This window comes from Rhinolophus hipposideros, assembly GCF_964194185.1.
Source record: "Rhinolophus hipposideros genome assembly, chromosome: 23".
Lineage (NCBI taxonomy): Eukaryota > Metazoa > Chordata > Mammalia > Chiroptera > Rhinolophidae > Rhinolophus > Rhinolophus hipposideros.
Genome location: NC_138069.1, coordinates 2,492,397 through 2,509,880, shown reverse-complemented (window position 1 = coordinate 2,509,880; position 17,484 = coordinate 2,492,397). Strand labels below are relative to the sequence as shown.

At 36.7% G+C, this 17,484-nt stretch overlaps 2 protein-coding genes across 4 annotated transcripts in view; one reads left to right on the top strand and one right to left on the bottom strand.

Moving 5' to 3' along the window:
• SNAP47 (synaptosome associated protein 47) overlaps window positions 1-17,484 on the top strand; it is a 60,632-nt gene that overhangs the window by 23,635 nt on the left and 19,513 nt on the right. For all 3 annotated transcript variants that reach the window (XM_081036288.1, XM_081036290.1, XM_081036289.1), the window contains exon 3: window positions 15,987-16,477. In XM_081036288.1, the coding sequence (XP_080892414.1) occupies window positions 15,987-16,477 (491 nt within the window). The remainder of the gene's footprint in view (window positions 1-15,986; window positions 16,478-17,484) is intronic.
• On the bottom strand, window positions 9,080-9,685 carry LOC308492020 (large ribosomal subunit protein eL19-like; the record flags this gene model as incomplete). Its single annotated transcript, XM_081036291.1, has 1 exon — window positions 9,080-9,685. Exon 1 carries the CDS (start codon window positions 9,668-9,670, stop codon window positions 9,080-9,082), a length of 591 nt encoding a protein of 196 aa, XP_080892417.1. The 5' UTR covers window positions 9,671-9,685.

Here is a 17,484-nt window from a genome sequence, read left to right as displayed (position 1 = left end):
ACAAAAGCCAAATGGGATTTTTGATAGAAATTGGGTTGAATCTGTAGATCATTTGGGGAGAGTTTTGATATCTGAACAATGTAATTATTGATGTGACGTAAATAAAATGGCTCAACGCTGCTGTTTCATTTATGTGTTGTATATTCCCTTTGTTGTTCATTTCCGGATTTCCCCCCTGCCTTCCTATGGACTACTTGAATATTCCAGAATCCCATTGTGATTTATTTGTAGTGTTTTGCATACAGATCCTTATGTACATTCTTCCTTGGTCACTCTAGGTGTGACATTATACATGCTTGTCACGTACATTTCCTTGACATATTTTGAAAAAATCGTCAGTATTATAATTTTTACTTCAGCCATCATCCGTGTTTTAGCAAACTCAAGAGAGTCAGGCAAGTCTCTTTTATTTCCCTATATTTTTACTTTTTCCATTTTCCTACCTTCCTTCCTGATGTTCCATGATTCCTTTGTTAATCAGCTGCTCTTTGATTCAGCAACTTCTGTGAGCTATTCTTTTAGAGCAGAGCTGTTGGCAGAAAATTCTCTGTAGTTTTCCTTTCTCTGAGAAGAACTTGATTTCTTCATTCCTGAAGGATAGTTTCACTGGATGTAGAATTTTGAGTTGATGTTTCTGTTTTTTCCAGTACTGAAAAATGTTATACCACTTCCTTCTAGCCCCCATAGTTTGTGGTGAAAAATCCACTAGACTTTAAGGAGCTTTTCTCCTACAGGTGAGGTATCCTTTCTTTTGCTGTCAAGATTTTTTCTTTGTCTATGTAATGTATTTTAATATTGATTTGTTTTCATCCTGTTTGGGGGTCAATTCAGTTTTTAGAATCTATAGGTTTATGTATCTTTGCCAAATTTGGGGAATTGTCAGCCATGATTTCTTCAAACATTTTTTCAGCCCCATATTCTTTTTCTTCTGGAATGCCAGTGATACGAAAGTTAGATATTTTGTTTAGGCCCTCACCCTCCAAAGCTCTCTACTCTGTCCTTTTTTTAAAAAAGTATCTTCTCTCTGTTTTTCAGATTGGGTAATTTCTATTCTTTGATCTTTAATTTAACTAATTCTTTTCTCCAACATCTCATGTTGCAGTTTTCCTCATGTGGTTAGTTTTGTGTTAGTTTTTTTGTTTAAATGGGTTACTATATTTCTGAGTTCTCAAATTCCCATATGGTATAATACTTCCTGTGTCATTTATTTCTTTGCTGAGACTTTATGATTTGTTTTGTTTTGTTTTGTTTTCATTGGTTTCAAACATGTTCATAATTGCTTGTTGAATAATTTTTATGATGCCTGTTTTAAAATTATTGTCATAATTCCATCAATTTCATCTTGTTTTGGGCATCTGATGTTCTTTTTTATTCAAGTTGAGAGTTTTCTGTTTCTCAGTAGGGTGAATGATTTCCATTGAATCCTAGACATTTTGGGTATTGTGTCATGAGACTCTGGGTCTCATATTCTGTTTTAGCGGACCTCCACTGACTTGTGCCACTGGGAGTAGAAGCTCATTCAAGTCCAAGCTTCCCCACGTGGCCCTTCCCCATTTATGCCTTGGAATGGGAACAGATACATGTTGCTGCTGGAGTGGAATTTCAGGCTTCCCCAGGGCCCCTGCTAACACCACTGGAGCTCGGAGGATGAGTGCTGTCTTGTTACCATCTCTTCCTGTCCTCTCTGGACCCTGTAAGATTCCCTAGTTACTGCTGGCCTCCTCACGTGGCCTTCTCTGACCACCCCAGTTAGGTGAGGGTGACATCTAGGCTTCTCACGTGGCCTCTCTGCCACTGTTCCAGTTATGGGAGAAGACCATGCAGCTAGGTCAGGGTGGACATCCAGGCTTCTCACGTAGCCTTCTCTTGCACTGCCCTAGTTAGGGGGAGTACCCCTCAGGGCAACCATACGGTGCTGGACTTCTAAGCATCTCTCATGGCCTTTTCTGAGACCACCCCATTAGAGGAAGGACCACTCAGGGCAGCTAGGTGAGGGTAGACGTCTGGGTTCCACACTTGAGGTTTTCTAATGAGGGTGGGAGTGGGCTGCACTTCTTTTTGGGAAATTGGCTGGTGTAGAGCAAATATTGTCTACAGTTCTCCGTCGTGGCGAGCTGCTCCTTTTCTGCAACTTGGAGTAGAGAAAACAGGTTCCTTTTATTTTATTTATTTATTTTTTTGTCTATACCCATGGCTATGCAGGTTCTGGCTTCTTTAGCAATCAATCCAGGATATATTAAATAAGAAGAAAACTCACTTCAAATTCCCTGAGTCCTGAGGGACCTAGCTAGTCTGATTTTTTGTCTACTGTTCATAGTCTTATTTTTGTTTCATTTATAATGTACAGGGTTTTAAAGCCATAGTTCATGGAGAGAATAGGGACAAGTCTCTTGTCCTGGGACCAGAAGCCCTACGATTGATCTTCGTATCTTGGTCTTGTATCAGGCTACCTTGCTGAAGCTGTTTATTAGTTTTAGTGGCTTCTCTGTGGAGCTATAGGATTCTCTATCTACAGAATCATGTCTTCTGTGAATAAATACTGTTTTACTTTTTGCTTCTGATCTTCATTCCTTTTATTTCTTTTTCTTGTCTAATTGAACTGACTAGACTTTGCACACAGTCTGGGCTAGAAGTGGTGAGAGCGAACATCCTTTATGTGGTGTCAGGAGAAGGCATCCAGATTTCACTAAGTTTGATGTTAGCTGTAGGTTTTTGGCAGATGACTTTTATCAGGTTGCGGAAGTTCCCTTCTATTTCTAGTTTGTTTAGTGTTTTTATCAAGAATGAATACTGGATTTTGTCAAATGCGTTTTCACCATCTGTTGAGATGGTCATGTTATTTTTGTCTTTGAGTCTCTTAATGTGCTATAATACATTAATGGATTTTCAGATATTAAACCAACCTTTCATTCTTGAGATAAATCCCAGTTGGCAATATGTTGTATAATCTCTTTTGGGTTTGTTTTGCCAATTTTGTTGGGGATAGTGTGTCTGTAGTGATGAGCTATGTTGGTCGGTAGTTTTCTTTTTGTGATTTCCTTGTCTACCTTTGGTTTTGTGTAATGCTTGCCCTTATCTTATGTTCTGGAGGGATTTGTGAAGGATTAATATTATTTCTTTAAATATTTAATGGAATTTACCAGTGAAGCCAACTGGGCCTGCTCTTTTATTTGTGTGGAATTTCTTTTTCTTTTTTTTTCTTACTCTTTTTCTCTGTGTGGAATATTTTTCATTATCAGTTCATTTCTTTATTTGAATAGGTACATTCAGATACTCCTTTTCTTTGAGTCAGTTTAGTAGTTTGTTGTTGTAGAAATTTTTCTTTTGTTTTTTTTTTGAATTTTCTAATGTTTTGGCATAAAATTATTTGTGATTTCCATTATAATCCTTCTAATTCGTGTAAGGTCAGTGTTAATGTTCCACTTTCACTCCTGATTTTAGTAATTTGTATATTTTTTTCCTTTTTAGTCTAACTTAAGAGTTTGTCAATTTTGTTGATATTTTCAAATAACGAACTTTTGGTTTCATTGACTTTTCTTTTGTATTTATCTTTTCCATTTCATTCCTTTCTTTCCCCCTTTATTTTGTTCTGTTTTCTTGTTTCTTAATGTGGAAGCTTATATTTCTGATTTGAGATCTTTTATAGTCCAGGCATTTATAGCTATAAATTTCCCTCTAATTACTGCTATAGCTGCATCCCATAAATTTTGGTATGCAGTGTTTTTGTTTTTATGTAACTAAGACGGTTTTCTTTTTTAAATTTAATTTAATTTTATTATTAGTTTCAGGTGTACAAAACAAGATAATGATTAGACATGTATACCCTTACAAAAGTGATAACCCCACCAAGTCTACTACCCTTTGATAGCGTACAAAGCTATTACAATACCATTGACTATATTCCTTATGCTGACTTTACATCCCATGACTATATATACTTGTATATATATTTAACTATAGTCGACATTCAATATTATCTTACATTAGTTTCATGTGTACAGTGCAGTGGTTAGGCATTTATATAATCTATGAAGTGATCCCATGATAAGTCCAGTACCCATCTGACACCCCACATATTCTTTACAATATTATTGATTATATTCCCCATACTGTATTTTACATCCCTGTGACTATTTTGTGACTACCAATTTGTATTTTCTAATCCCTTCACCTTCTCATCCATTTCCCAACACCCCGCCTATCTAGCAACCATCAGGTTTTCCTCTGTATCTATGAGTCTATTTCTGTTTCGTTTGCTTGTTTATTCTGTTGTTTACATTCCACAATATAAGTGAGATCATACGGTATTTGTCTATCTCAGTCTGACTTATTTCACTTAACATGATATCCTCTAGGTTCATCCATGTTGTTGCGAATGGTACAATTTCATTCTTTTTTATGGCTGTGTAATACTCCATTGTATAAATGTACAACAATTTCTTCATCCAATCGTCTATTGGTGAGCATTTCAGTTATTTCCATATCTTGGCTATTTTAAATAGCACTGCAGTAAACATAGGGGTGCATATATTTTTTTTCAAATTAGTGTTTTGGATTTCTTTGGGTAAATACCCAGGAGTGAAATTACTGGGTCCTAAGATAGTTCTATTTTTGATTTTTTGAAGAACCTCCATACTGTTTTTCATAGTGGCAGTACCAATCTGCAATCCCACCAACAGTGTACGAGGGTTCCCTTTTCTCCACATCCTCACCAACACTTGTTGTTGATTTATTGATATAGCCATTCTGACAGGAGTGAGGTTGTATCTCTTTGTTTTTTATTTGCATTTCTCTGATGAGTAGTGACATTGAGCATCTTTTCATATGTCGATTGGCCATCTGTATGTCCTCTTTGGAGAAATGGCTCAAACCGTTTTCTAATTGTTCATGGGATTCCTTCTTTAATCTATTGGTTTAATTTCCAAATATTTGTGATCTTCTATTTCCTTCTGTTGATTTCTATTTCATTCCATCATGGTCAGGGAACAAAGATACTTTGTGTTATTTAAATATTTTTAAATTTATTGAGGCTTGTTTTAAGCCTTACAGGCGTTGGCAAACTACCACCTGTGGGCTAAATTCATCCCCACTCCTCTTACAAATAAAGTTTTATTGGTACACAGCGCTGCCCATTGAATTCTGGTTGTTTTCACGCTACAATGGCAGAGTTGGGTATTTGCAACAGAGACGGTTGGGCCTCAGAACCAAAATATTTACTGTTTGGCTCTTTACAGAAAAAGTTTTCTGACCTCTAGTCTAGCATATCGACTCTGCTGGAGAATGTTCCATTTGCCCTTGAGAAGAATGTGCATTCTGCTATTGTATTTAGATGCCAGATAGCTGGAATTGCTTGATAGAGTTGTTCAAGTGTTCTGTATCTTTGATGGTTTTCTATATGGTTGGTCCATTATTGAGAGAATGCATTGAAGTCTCTAACTAATATTGTTGAAGTATTTATTTCTTCTTCAGTTCTGTCCATTTTTCTGTAATGAATTTGGGGGCTCTGTTGTTTGATGTGTATACAAGATCAGACAATTAAGTTTGTCTGATCTCTGTTGTTTGATGTGTATACAAGATCAGACAATTAAGTTTGTCTGATCTAGATAAAGTGCTACCTACCTCATCGCTGAATATCACTGTGGTCACCTTGGAAGAACTCCCCTTAGGAAGCTATGCACTGATGCCAACGACTAGTCCTTCAAAGCAATTCTGGAACTCTTTTTCTGGAATGTCCATCAGAGCTATCATCATTATTACCCTTGATGTCCTGAATGTCATCAAAATGTCTTTCAATAGTTCCTTTATCTTTGGGTAAAGAAAGAAGTCGTTGGGGGCCAAATCAGGTGAGTAGGGAGGGTGTTCCAATACAGTTATTTGTTTCCTGGCTAAAAACTCCCTCACAGACATTGCTGTGTGAGCTGGTGCATTGTCGTGATGCAAGAGCCATGAATTGTTGGCAAACAGTTCAGGTCATTTTCGTCTAACTTTTTCACCCAGCCTTTTCAGCACTTCCAAATAGTAAACTTGGTTAACTGTTGGTCCAGTTGGTACAGATTCATAATGAATAATCCCTCTGATATCAAAAAAGGTAGCAACATCGTTGCAACAAGTTCATGAACTTAATTGACCTCGTATGTTCATAATTATTGTTTCTTGAATTGACCCTTTTACGGTATCATTATGAAATGACTGTATCTGTATTAATTTTTTGTAACTCTATTCTGTCTAATATTTTTTTTGTTCCTCTGTTTCTCCTTTACCACCTTTTCTGTTAGATTTTTTTCAAATGTACCATTTAAATTCTTTCAGTAATATTTTAATTATATTACTATTTTAAAAATTATTGTCTTAATTGTCATGCTAGATATTGCAGTACACAACTTATGATCTGCAGATTAATACTAATTTAGCGTATTCTTTATAGCTATATTCCCTCCCCCACATTTATGCCATTATTGTCATTTATATTATATCTTTATATATTTTTAAACTTAATACAGTACTGTCATTAATTATCACTTTACTTTGTACAACCTTATACCTTTTAAAGCGAAGAAAGAAAAATATAGAGAGAATATTTTATCCTAATCTGCATGCTTACTGTTTTCAGTACACATCATTTCTGTCTGTGAAGTTACTATCTGTTGTTATTCTCCTAACCTTCATTTGTGGTATTATATATATGTAATATTTTATGTGTTATTAGTCCTACAGTATAATTTTTAAAGTAGTGTTTTATGTAGTTGTCTTTTAAATGAGTTAGGAATAGTAAACAAAAATATAATAGTAAACAAAAATAGTAAAACAAAAAAACATGATTCCCCTCAGCAGTGCTCTTTGTTTCTTTGTGTGGATTTGAGTTTCCTTTTGGGGGTGTTATTTCCTTTCAGCCAAAGAATTCCCTTTAGGTTTTTAGTTTAGTTTAGTTTAGTTTTTCATTTTTTGTTTTTAGTTTTAGGTTTTAGTTTAGTTTAGTTTTTCATTTTTTGTTTTTTGCAGGAGGCAGGCCTGCTAGCAGTGAATTTGTTTGCTTGGGGATGTCTTTATTTTGTCTTATTTTTTGAAGGGTATTTTTTCTGGATATAAAATTCTCCACTGGCAATTTTACTTCATTCAGAACTTGCATATGTCACCCCACTGACTTCTGGTCTCCATTATTTGAGATAGAGGTCAGCTGTTAATATTATTGTGATTCCCTTGTTCATGATAAATCATTTTTCTATTGCTGCTTTCAAATTTTTCTTTCCTTCTTTGGCTTTCAAAAGTTTGGCTCAGATGTATCTACATGTGTATCTTTTTCTGTTTCACCTGCTTGGGGCTTGTTTAGATTTTTGGGTGTATATAGGTTAGGGTTTTTTCATCAAATTTGGGGTTTTTAAGAGTTTATTTCTTAAAATCACTTTTATATCCCTTTCTTTCTTTCCTGTCTATGTCAGCCATGTTATGTGTATGTTGGCGGTGTGTTCAATAATATCCGCGAGGTCCCTGAGAGCTCTTTATTTTTATTCATTCTCTTTTCCTGATCTTCAGATTATATGATTTCTTTTTTTTAATTTTTTTTTATTATTTTTTATTTATTTTTTTGTTGAGAGCTCACTGGCCCATGTGGGAATCGAACCCGCAACCTTCAGAGTTAGGAGCACGGAGCTCTAACCGCCTGCGCCACCGGGCCGGCCCCAGATTATATGATTTCTATTGCTCTTTATTCAAACACTGATTCTTTCTTCTGTCATTTCAAATCTGCTATTGAACCTCCCCAGTAAAGTTTTTATTTCCGTTATTGTACTTTTAAAATTGAGATATAATTTACACATAATACTGTATTAGTTTAGGTGTACAATATAATAATATGATGTATGTATATATTGTGAAATGATCACAACGTAAAATTTAGTTAACATCCATCACCACCCATAGTTACAGTTTGATTTTTGTGTGTGTGTGTATATATGGTAACTTTTAAGATTTATTCTCTTAGCATCTTTCAAATTGTATATAACAGTATTGTTAACTATGCTTACCATGCTGTACATTACAGCCCCTGACTTATTTGTCTTATCACTGTAAGTTTTGTGTCTTTTGACCATCTTCACCCATTTCACTTATCCTCCAAATCTCTGCTTCTGGCAACCACCAATTTGTTCTCTGTATATGAGTTCAGTTTTGTTGTTTTAGATTCCACATAAGTGAGATCATACAATATTTGACTTGTTTCACTTAAAATAATGCCCTCAGAGTCCATCTGTGTTGTCTCAAATGGTGGGATTTCCCTTTTTTTATGGCTGAATAATATCTACATATCTATATCTGTATATATCACATTTCTTTATCCATTCATTGGTCAACACTTAGGGTATTTCTGTGTCTTGGCTATTGTAAATAATGCTGCTCTGAACGTGGGGCTATAATTATCTTTTAAGATAGTTATTTTGTTTTCTTCAGATATATAACTGAAAGTGGAATTGCTGGATTATATGGTAGTTCAGTTTTTTGAGGAACCTCTATACTGTTTTCCATAGTGGCTGCACCAATTTACATTCCCATCAGCAGTGCACTGGGGTTCCCTTTTCTCCACATCCTTGCTAACACTTGTTATTTCTTGTCTTTCTGATAATAACCATTCTAATAGGTGTCAGGTAATATCTCACTGTGGTTTTGATTTGCATTTGCCTGCTGATTAGTGATGTTGAGCACCTTTTCATGTGCCTGTTGGGTATATGTATGTCTCCTTTGAAAAATATCTATTCGGATCCTTTTCTCCTTGTTTAATCAGATTGGCTTTTTTTTCCTACTGAATTGTTTGATTTCTTTATATATTTTGGATATTAACTCTTTATCAGTTATATGATTTGCCGATATTTTCTCCTATTCTGTAGGTTGCCCATACGTTTTGTTGATGGTTTGCTTTGCTGTGCAGAAGCCTTTTAATTGGATACAGTCCCACTTTTTCATTTTCGCTTTTTTTTTTTTTTGGCAGATGAAAGCTATTGTATTGAATGATCGATCCATACACTGGACAATGGCTAGAAAAGCTGAGTTTAAGTACAGGCCACTATGTACAGGTAAAAGAGATGGAGCTTTATTTCTTGGTCTCTTCTTCCTTGGGCAGAGTCTTGATGATTTCCTCCTTCTTGGCCTGGAGTCGCTCTTCACGGCGCTTGCGTGCTTCCTTGGTCTTAGACCTACGGGCCTCAGCCTGGTCAGCAAGAAGCTTCTTGCGAGCCTTGTCTGCCTTCAGCTTGTGGATGTGTTCCATGAGAATCCGCTTGTTTTTGAACACGTTGCCCTTCACTTTCAGGTACAGGCTGTGATACATGTGGCGGTCAATCTTCTTAGATTCACGGTATCTTCTGAGCAGTCGGCGAAGAATTCTCATCCTTCTCATCCAGGTTACCTTCTCAGGCATTCGAGCATTGGCAGTACCCTTACGCTTACCTATGCCCATATGCCTGCCTTTCCTACGGGCCAAAGTGTTTTTTCGGCATTGAGCTCGGGAATGCACAGTCACAGGCTTCCGGATGATCAGCCCATCTTTGATCAGCTTCCGAATCTGCTGGCGGGAGTTGGCATTGGCGATTTCATTGGTTTCATTGGGGTCCAACCAGACCTTCTTTTTGCCACAGCGGAGGACACTGGAGGCAAGCCTCTTCTGAAGCCTGAGCATACTCATGGCTGCAGCCGCAGCAGGGACAGGAAAGCTCATTTTCGCTTTTGTTGCCTTTGCTTTTGTTGTCAAATCCAAAAGAATCATTGCCAAGGCAATGTATACTGTGTTTCCCTGAAAATGAGACCGAGCCAGACCATCAGCTCTAATGTGTCTTTCGGAACAAAAATTAATATAAGACCCGGTCTTATTTTAATATAGTATAAGATTGGGTATAATATAATATAATACCGGGTCTTATTTTAATATAAGACCAGGTATAATATAATATGGTACAATAATGTAATGTAATAACCTTATATTTTTGTTTCAAAAGATGCATTAGAGCTCATGGGCCGGCTAGGTCTTATTTTCTGGGAAATCACGGTAGGAGCTTGTTACCTCCTGTGTTCTTTTCTAGGAGTTTTATGGTTTCAGGTTTTACGCTCAAAATGGATTACACTTTAATCTATTTTGACCTGATTTTTGTGTATGATGTAAGAAAGTGGTCTAGTTTTATTTTATTTATTTATTGTTTGTATCTGTTCAGTTTTCCCAGCACCATTTATTGAAGAGACTGTCTTTTCCCCATTGTATTTTCCAGCTCCTTTGTTGTAAATCAATTGACCATATATGTGGGTTTATTTCTGGGCTCTCTATTCTGTTCCACCGATCGATGTATATGTTTTTATACCAGTACTGTATGGTTTTGATTCCTATACCTTTGTAATATGGTTTGACATGCCTCCATCTTTGTTTTTCTTTCTCAACGTTGCTTTGGCAATTGGGGTCTTTTGTGGTTCCAAACAAATTTTAGGATTGTTTTATTATAGGAAAAATGCCATTGGAATTTTGATAGGAATTGCATTGAATCTGTAGATTGCTTTGGTTAGTATGGACATTTTTAACAATACAGTAGTTCCCCCTATCCATAGGGGATATGTTTCAAGACCCACAGTGATGCCTGAAACCACAAATAATAATGAATCCTATATATATTGTTTTTTTCCTATGCATACGTACATATGATAAAGTTTAATTTATAAAGTAGGCACCATAAGAGATTAACAATAATTACTAATAAAATTGAACAATTATAACAATATGCCGTCATAAAGGTTATGTGAATGTGGTCTCTCTCTCAGAATATCTTACTGTACTGTATGCTTACGATGCATTGGTGGAACCATTCCATCAACAAGATGGCTGTCACCACGCTTTCTGATTATGTTGTCAGAACACAGGGAGATAAATTTTGTTTTTGTTTTTCAGAGCACATGAGTTCTTTGCACTGTACACTATGCCTGGCTTTCTCATATGTCCTGCAGTGTTGCCACCACATAGTACTGGAGTTAACCGATCCTTCCATGCTGGTGCCTTCTTTTCATTTTTATGACTAGGTTCTACTGGGTATCTTCTTCCTGAAGAGCTTGGTTTCACTGCAGTTGAAGACTTGCTTTGGATGGTATCCTTTTTCCTTAATCAGTTTTCAACTCTGCCGGCAATGTGGCCGCAGCTTCTTCATTGGCCAGTAATTTTTATATTTTCGGTCCAAACCTATTCCTGAATCTGTGTAACCATTCCTTACTTGCAGTAGTAAACAGCTGGGGTTTCACTCATTGCAGGGGGTTTCTTGCCGAAGTCTTCACTGAGGCTCAGGTGCCTTCATTTGGAACATGTTTTCTATTCCTGTCTTCCACCCACAAATGTTATGCTTTTGCTATCTCAACTAAGCACTCATCACATATTGTGGTCGTAACTTTTGCAGTTTGAGGTGGGACAGCAAACTAGCACAAAGTTCTTTTTTCTTTTTCACAGCTTTGGGAATAGAAGACTCGTTCTTACTGTAGTTCTTAGCAACCTCAGTGTGTGTGTGTGTGTGTGTATATATATATATATATTTTTTTTTTTTTTTCTTATTAAGTGGAAAAGTTTCACCTTCTCACTTAAAGGGAGTACTTTACAGCTTCTCAGCATACCCAAATTGTCAGCATCACTCCTCTTGTGCTTTGGGGGCCATTTTTAAGTAAAACAAGAGTTACTTGAATTCAAACACTACAATACCATGACAAATGATCTGATAACCTAGACAGCTGCTAAGTGGCTGGCGAGCAGGTAGCGTATACAGTGTGGATATGTTAGATATAGGGATGATTCATGTCCCAGGTAGGATGGCTTTAGGTTTCATGACACTATTCAGGACAGCACACAATTTAAAACTTACGAATTTATTTCTGGAATTTTCCATTTAATATTTTCTGATTGCAGTTGACCACATGGGTAACAAACCACAGTAAGTGAAACTGTGGATAAGAAGGCTTTGTTGTATTCTTTCAAACCATGAGCATGGGCTATCTCTCCATTTAGTTGTGTCTTCAGTTTCTTTCATCGCTGTCTTATAGTTTTCAGTATACAGGTCTTTCACCTCCTTGGTTAAGTTTATTCCGAGGTATTTTATACTTTTTGATGCAATTGTAAATGGGATTGTTTTCTTTATTTTTTTGACATTTCATTATTAGTGTCCAGAAACAACTGATATTTGTATATTAATCTTGTATGCTGCAACATTACTGAAATAGTTTATTCTGTTTTTTGGTGAAGTCTTTAGAGTTCTGTGTATGTCATGTCATCTGCAAATAGATAGTTTTACTTCTCCTTTCCAATTTGGATGCTTTTTATTTCTTTTCCTTGTCTGATTGCTGTGGCTAGGACTTCCAATACTACATAGAATAAAAGTGGTGAGAGTGGACATCCTTGTCTTGTTCCTGACCTTAGAGGGAAAGCTTTCAGCTTTTCACTGTTGTGTATGCTGTTTAACTGTGAGTTTGTCATACGAGTATATGGCCTTTATTATGTTGAGGTATGTTCCATCTATTCCCACTTTGTTGAGAGTTTGTCATGAATGAATGTTGAATTTTGTCAAATGCTTTTCTGCATCTATTGAGATGATCATTTGATTTTTATCCTTCATTTCGTTAATAATGGTGTATCACATTGATGGGTTTTTGGATGTCAAACTATCCTTGCATCCTGGAATAAATCCCACTTGGTCTTGGTGTATGATCCCTTAGTGTATTGTTGAATTTGGTTTGCTAATATTTTGTTGAGGCTTTTGCATCTATGTTCATCTTGGGTATTGGCCTAACAATTTCTTTTCTTGTAGTATCCTTGTTTGGCCTTGTAAAATGTGTTTGAAAGTGCTCTGTCCTCTTTGAGTTTTCGGTATATTTTAATAATGATTGGTATTAATTCTTCTTTAAATGTTTGGTAGAATTCACCAGTAAAGCCATCTGTTCCTGAACTTTGTTGGGTTATTGTAACTTTTTAATTTGAGGATTTCTGTTTAATTATTTTTTATATAATTTCTATCTCTATTGAGTCTCTATCTGATGAATCATCACCATGCTTTCCTTTAATCCTTTCAACCTGGTTTCCTTTAATTCTTTGAACATTTATAATAACTTCTTTAAAATCTTTATCTGTTACATCCAACATTTGAATGCTCTCAAAATAGGTTCTATTGATTGGTTTTTCCCTGCTTGTATAGGTCACATTTTGGTTTCCTTGCATACCTCATACTTTTTTGTTAGAAAACTTGGCATTTTATAATATATATTGTTGTGGTTCTGGATTCTGATCTTATGCCTCACCACAGGGTGGTGCTGTTGGTTGTTTTTTTTGTTTGTTCATTTTAGTAACTTGCCCAGAGTAATTTGGTGGAGTATATTTCCACTTTCGTGTGCAACATTTGTTGTTTGCTCAGCCTTTTTGTTTTCGGTTTTCATGTTTTAATTTTTAAGCTTGGCTTGGCTTCTATGAGTTGTCCCTGCATCAGCATAGCTTAGTGGTCAGCCATTGGTTAGAGGTTGTGCTTCAACACCCTGTGCTGACAAGGTTCTGCCCTTTGCCATTAGATCTGTGTGTGACTTTGGGAATGCTTTCAAAATTCAGGTAGTTTAGAAATCTGCCTTTGTTTTTTACTTTGTTTCTGATCTTAGAAGGAAAACAATTGACTTTTTCAACATTAGACATGGTGTTACTTGTAAATTTTTTATAGATGTCCTTCAACAGAGGAAATTTCCTTCGATTTCTACCTTGCTGAAAGTTTTAATGAGTGAATGTTGAATTTTGTCAGATTCTTTGTCTGCATCTTTTGTGATGTTCATCCAGTTTTCCTTCTGTTTTTCTGCCAGTGAGATACATTGATTAATTTTCAAATGTTAAACCAACCTCAATCTCCTAGGATTAATACCTCTTAATCATAATATAGTATTTTCTATATATTGTTAGATTTGACTTGCTTATATTTTCATGTGTATTTGTGTATCTGTGCTGACTGAGGACTATTGCTATGTTCTTGTTTTCTTGTGATGTCCTTATTGGGTTTTGGAATAGGTGTTAGGGTGGTCTTGTGAACAGAATGGGCAAAGCATTCACTCTTGGCTCTATTCTTTAAAAGGTTGGTGTACAATTTTTATTTTTTCTTATGTGTTTGGCAGAATTCATCAGTGAAGCCACCTGAATCATAGATTTTTTCAGTGGCAAGATCTTTTCAATTTCTTTGTAAGGCTATCCATATTCTTAAACTTTTTCTTGCTTCATTTCAGAATGTTGGGTTTTTCAAGTGTTTTGTCTATTTCATATAAGTTGCTCGATTTACCGGCGTAATATCCTCTATAAACCTTTCAAGGGCTGAAGAATCTATGGTGATGCCCCCTTTTTTATTCTGGATTGGTAATCTGTATTTTCTTTATTTTATTTCTTGGTCATTTCTTGGTAGGGATTTAATTTTTTAAATTACTTCAAAGAACCAACTTTTGGCATATTTTATATATTTTCTGTTTTCAATTTCATTGATTTCCGCTTTTCCTTTCTTCTACTTACTTTGGGTTTAATTTATGAGTTTTTGAGATAGAAGCTTAGATCACTGATTTTTAAAACTTTCTAAAAAGTTTTCAAATATATGTATTGAGAGCAAAAATTTCCCTTTCATGACTGCTCTATTTGCTTTCCACCATTTTTTGTGTATCATTTATTCACTTCACATATTGTCTAATTTCCTTTATTTAGAATTGTGTGTAATTTCCAAATATTTGAGGATTTTCTAGTTAGCTTTTTGTTATTGATTTCTAGTTTCATTTCTTTGGAGACAGACATGCTTTGTACAGTTTCAGTACTTGAAATTTATTGAGGCTTGTTATACTCCTTTCTTTAATGTTCTGAATATACTTGAAAAGAATGTGCATTCAGCAGTTGGATGCTGTTTCTATAAATATCAGTCAGGTTGCATTGGTTAAATAGCGTTGTTCAAAATTTCTATATTACCAATTATTGTCTTCTAGCTGTATCAATCATAGAGAAATTTCTTGAAATCTGCAACTGATCTGTTTCTCTTTTTGGTTTTATCAATTTTTCCTTAATGAATTTTGAAGCTCTGTTATTAGATACTACATATTTAGCACTGTTATGTCTTTCTGTTGGATTGAGCCTCTTACTATGCGTGGTCCCTCTTTATCCCTGGTAACACTCCTTTACTTTTGGCATATGTCTTTTTTCCAATCCTTTTGCTTTTGATGTGTCTGTGTCCTTATATTTCACAGTGTCTCTTGTAAACAAGATATAGCTGGGTTTTGTTTCTTTACCCAGGCTAACAGTCTGCCTTTTAATTAGAGAATTCAGTCCATTTTCATTTAGTATGACTACTAATATGGCTTATGTTTAATTCTGCCATCTTATTTGTTTTCTGTTTATTTAATCTTTGTTCCTTTGCTTTTCCTTTCCTGCTTCTATTCTTTTCCTCTTATTGACTGTTTAGATATATCTGTTGGTGTCATTACTAGTTACTTAAGAGTTGTTTTGTCAGGTATGGTAGCTATGAGCCACATTAAAATTGTTTAAAATTCACTTTCTCGTTGTATTCGATACATTTCAGGTCCCCAATAGCTCGCTACATGTGCCTATCACTGTATATTAGTCAGTACAGATTACTGCCCAAAGTTCTGTTCATTCTCTAGAGATTAAGACCAGGATTTATTTTGAGTCAGAAGTACCCAGGGTCAAGTGTGGCAAGAGTAACATTCTAGTCGGAAGATATGTGCTTTTGTTATTCTGCGTCCAATACTCATTAGCTTTATGTCTCTAGGCGAGTGCGCTACTGTTCATGGCCTCGGGTTTCATTTCTTAACTTGGGTGTAATAAATGCTGCTCCTTCTGCTTCATGGAGTGCTTACAGTAAAATTATAAAACAGTAAAGTGCTTTATAAAGACTAAAGTAGTTTTCCAAAAAAACCCCAGTAATCACAATTGATTGACCCAGTTTTCGGTGTTTTGTTTGCTCTTTTAGGTTGCTGACAGAACTAGAATCTCCTTCTTGGTGGCCCTTTAGCTCCAAGCTTTGGAAGATGCCATCAGACACAAAGCCCAGTGTAGACTCCTCAATGGCTAGTTCCAAAGCTCTTGGAAAAGAAGGGATAGTGATCAGAGTTCCTGCTGTTATTTTCCAAAGAACAGACTCACATGTTAAACCTGGAAGGCTCACTGTCCTTGTTTCTGGGTTGGAAATCCATGACTCAAGTTCTTCTCTTATACACCGATTTGCAAAAGAAGATGTGGATGACATTAAAGTTCACACACGTTACGAGGTCAGCATCCGCCAGCGGTTCACTGGGAAGCCAGACATCGCTTTTCGTTTGATATCTGCCAAGATGCCAGAGGTTGTCCCCATTTTGGAAATGCAGTTCAGCAGGAAGGTTGAGTTGTCAGAAGACGCCTTGATGCTCAGAAGCACTAGAGCCTCTTCCCCAGAAGAGAAGGACTGCTCAGTCTGGCATGCAGGTGAGTGACCATCAGAATAGTGTGTGCACAGACGGCTGAAACGCCCACCTCAGCACGCCCGTGGTACACACTTCACGTGGTGCGGTATGTGGACAGTTCCTGGTTTCCGCTCACTGGCAGCCACCCACTGGTTGGTAAATAATTTCAGACTGTTTTCTTTAGTGCTTGCCATCTGTGACTCTCAAATCACTCAGGTTTATCGCGCACTAACGAGCTGTGTAGGTTTCCAAATAGGTCACAGAAGGTTTTGGTGACTCTATCAGAGTGAAGGGAAGGACTTAGTTAGGTGTTTTCACTCTTGAGAGCCAGCACCCTCCCCACCTGGTCTGGTGGGTCTCTATTGCCACCAGCCCCGACTCTGCCTCAGTCGTTTCCCTTGACGTTTCATTGAGTTCTTCCAGTCTACCCTCCAGATGTGCATTTGGATAGCGCAGTGTATGAAGTGGTTCTTGTGGTTTGTGTTGCATCCGTAAGGTACTGCGAAGCGCTTGCTCTCCTGGCAGTGAGGCCACAGTGTCCTCCTGAAGGTCTCCATGGGATGTGGAGGGGGTCGCTGGGCGTGGCCGTGGGGTCGAGTGTGGGTAGCAGGATGTGCGGATATGTCACACGTCCACATATCATGAGGTCCTCGGGTCCCAGCTTCCTCCCGAGCATGGGATAACTCCATGTCACTGATTTCTCAGTTTTGCCATTTTGACAGGTGTCCTGTGGCATCTCAATGACATTTTAATTTCTTTCATTGATTATGAGGTGGAGCATCTGATGCTTTTTATTTGCATTTTGGTCCCACAGGTTTTGCTCTATGGATTGCCTGTTCTGGTTTTGCTTTTTTGTTTGTTTGTTTTCTGATTTGTAGGAGTTCCTTGTATATTCTAGACATTCATTCCGTATTGACTTTAGAAGAAGCTACCAGTACTTTCCCAGACTGTCGACTTCCATTACAGAAATCTTTAATGTTGCTGTGGTCAAATTCACCACTTTTCCCCTTAAGTTTGTTTTTGAGCCCT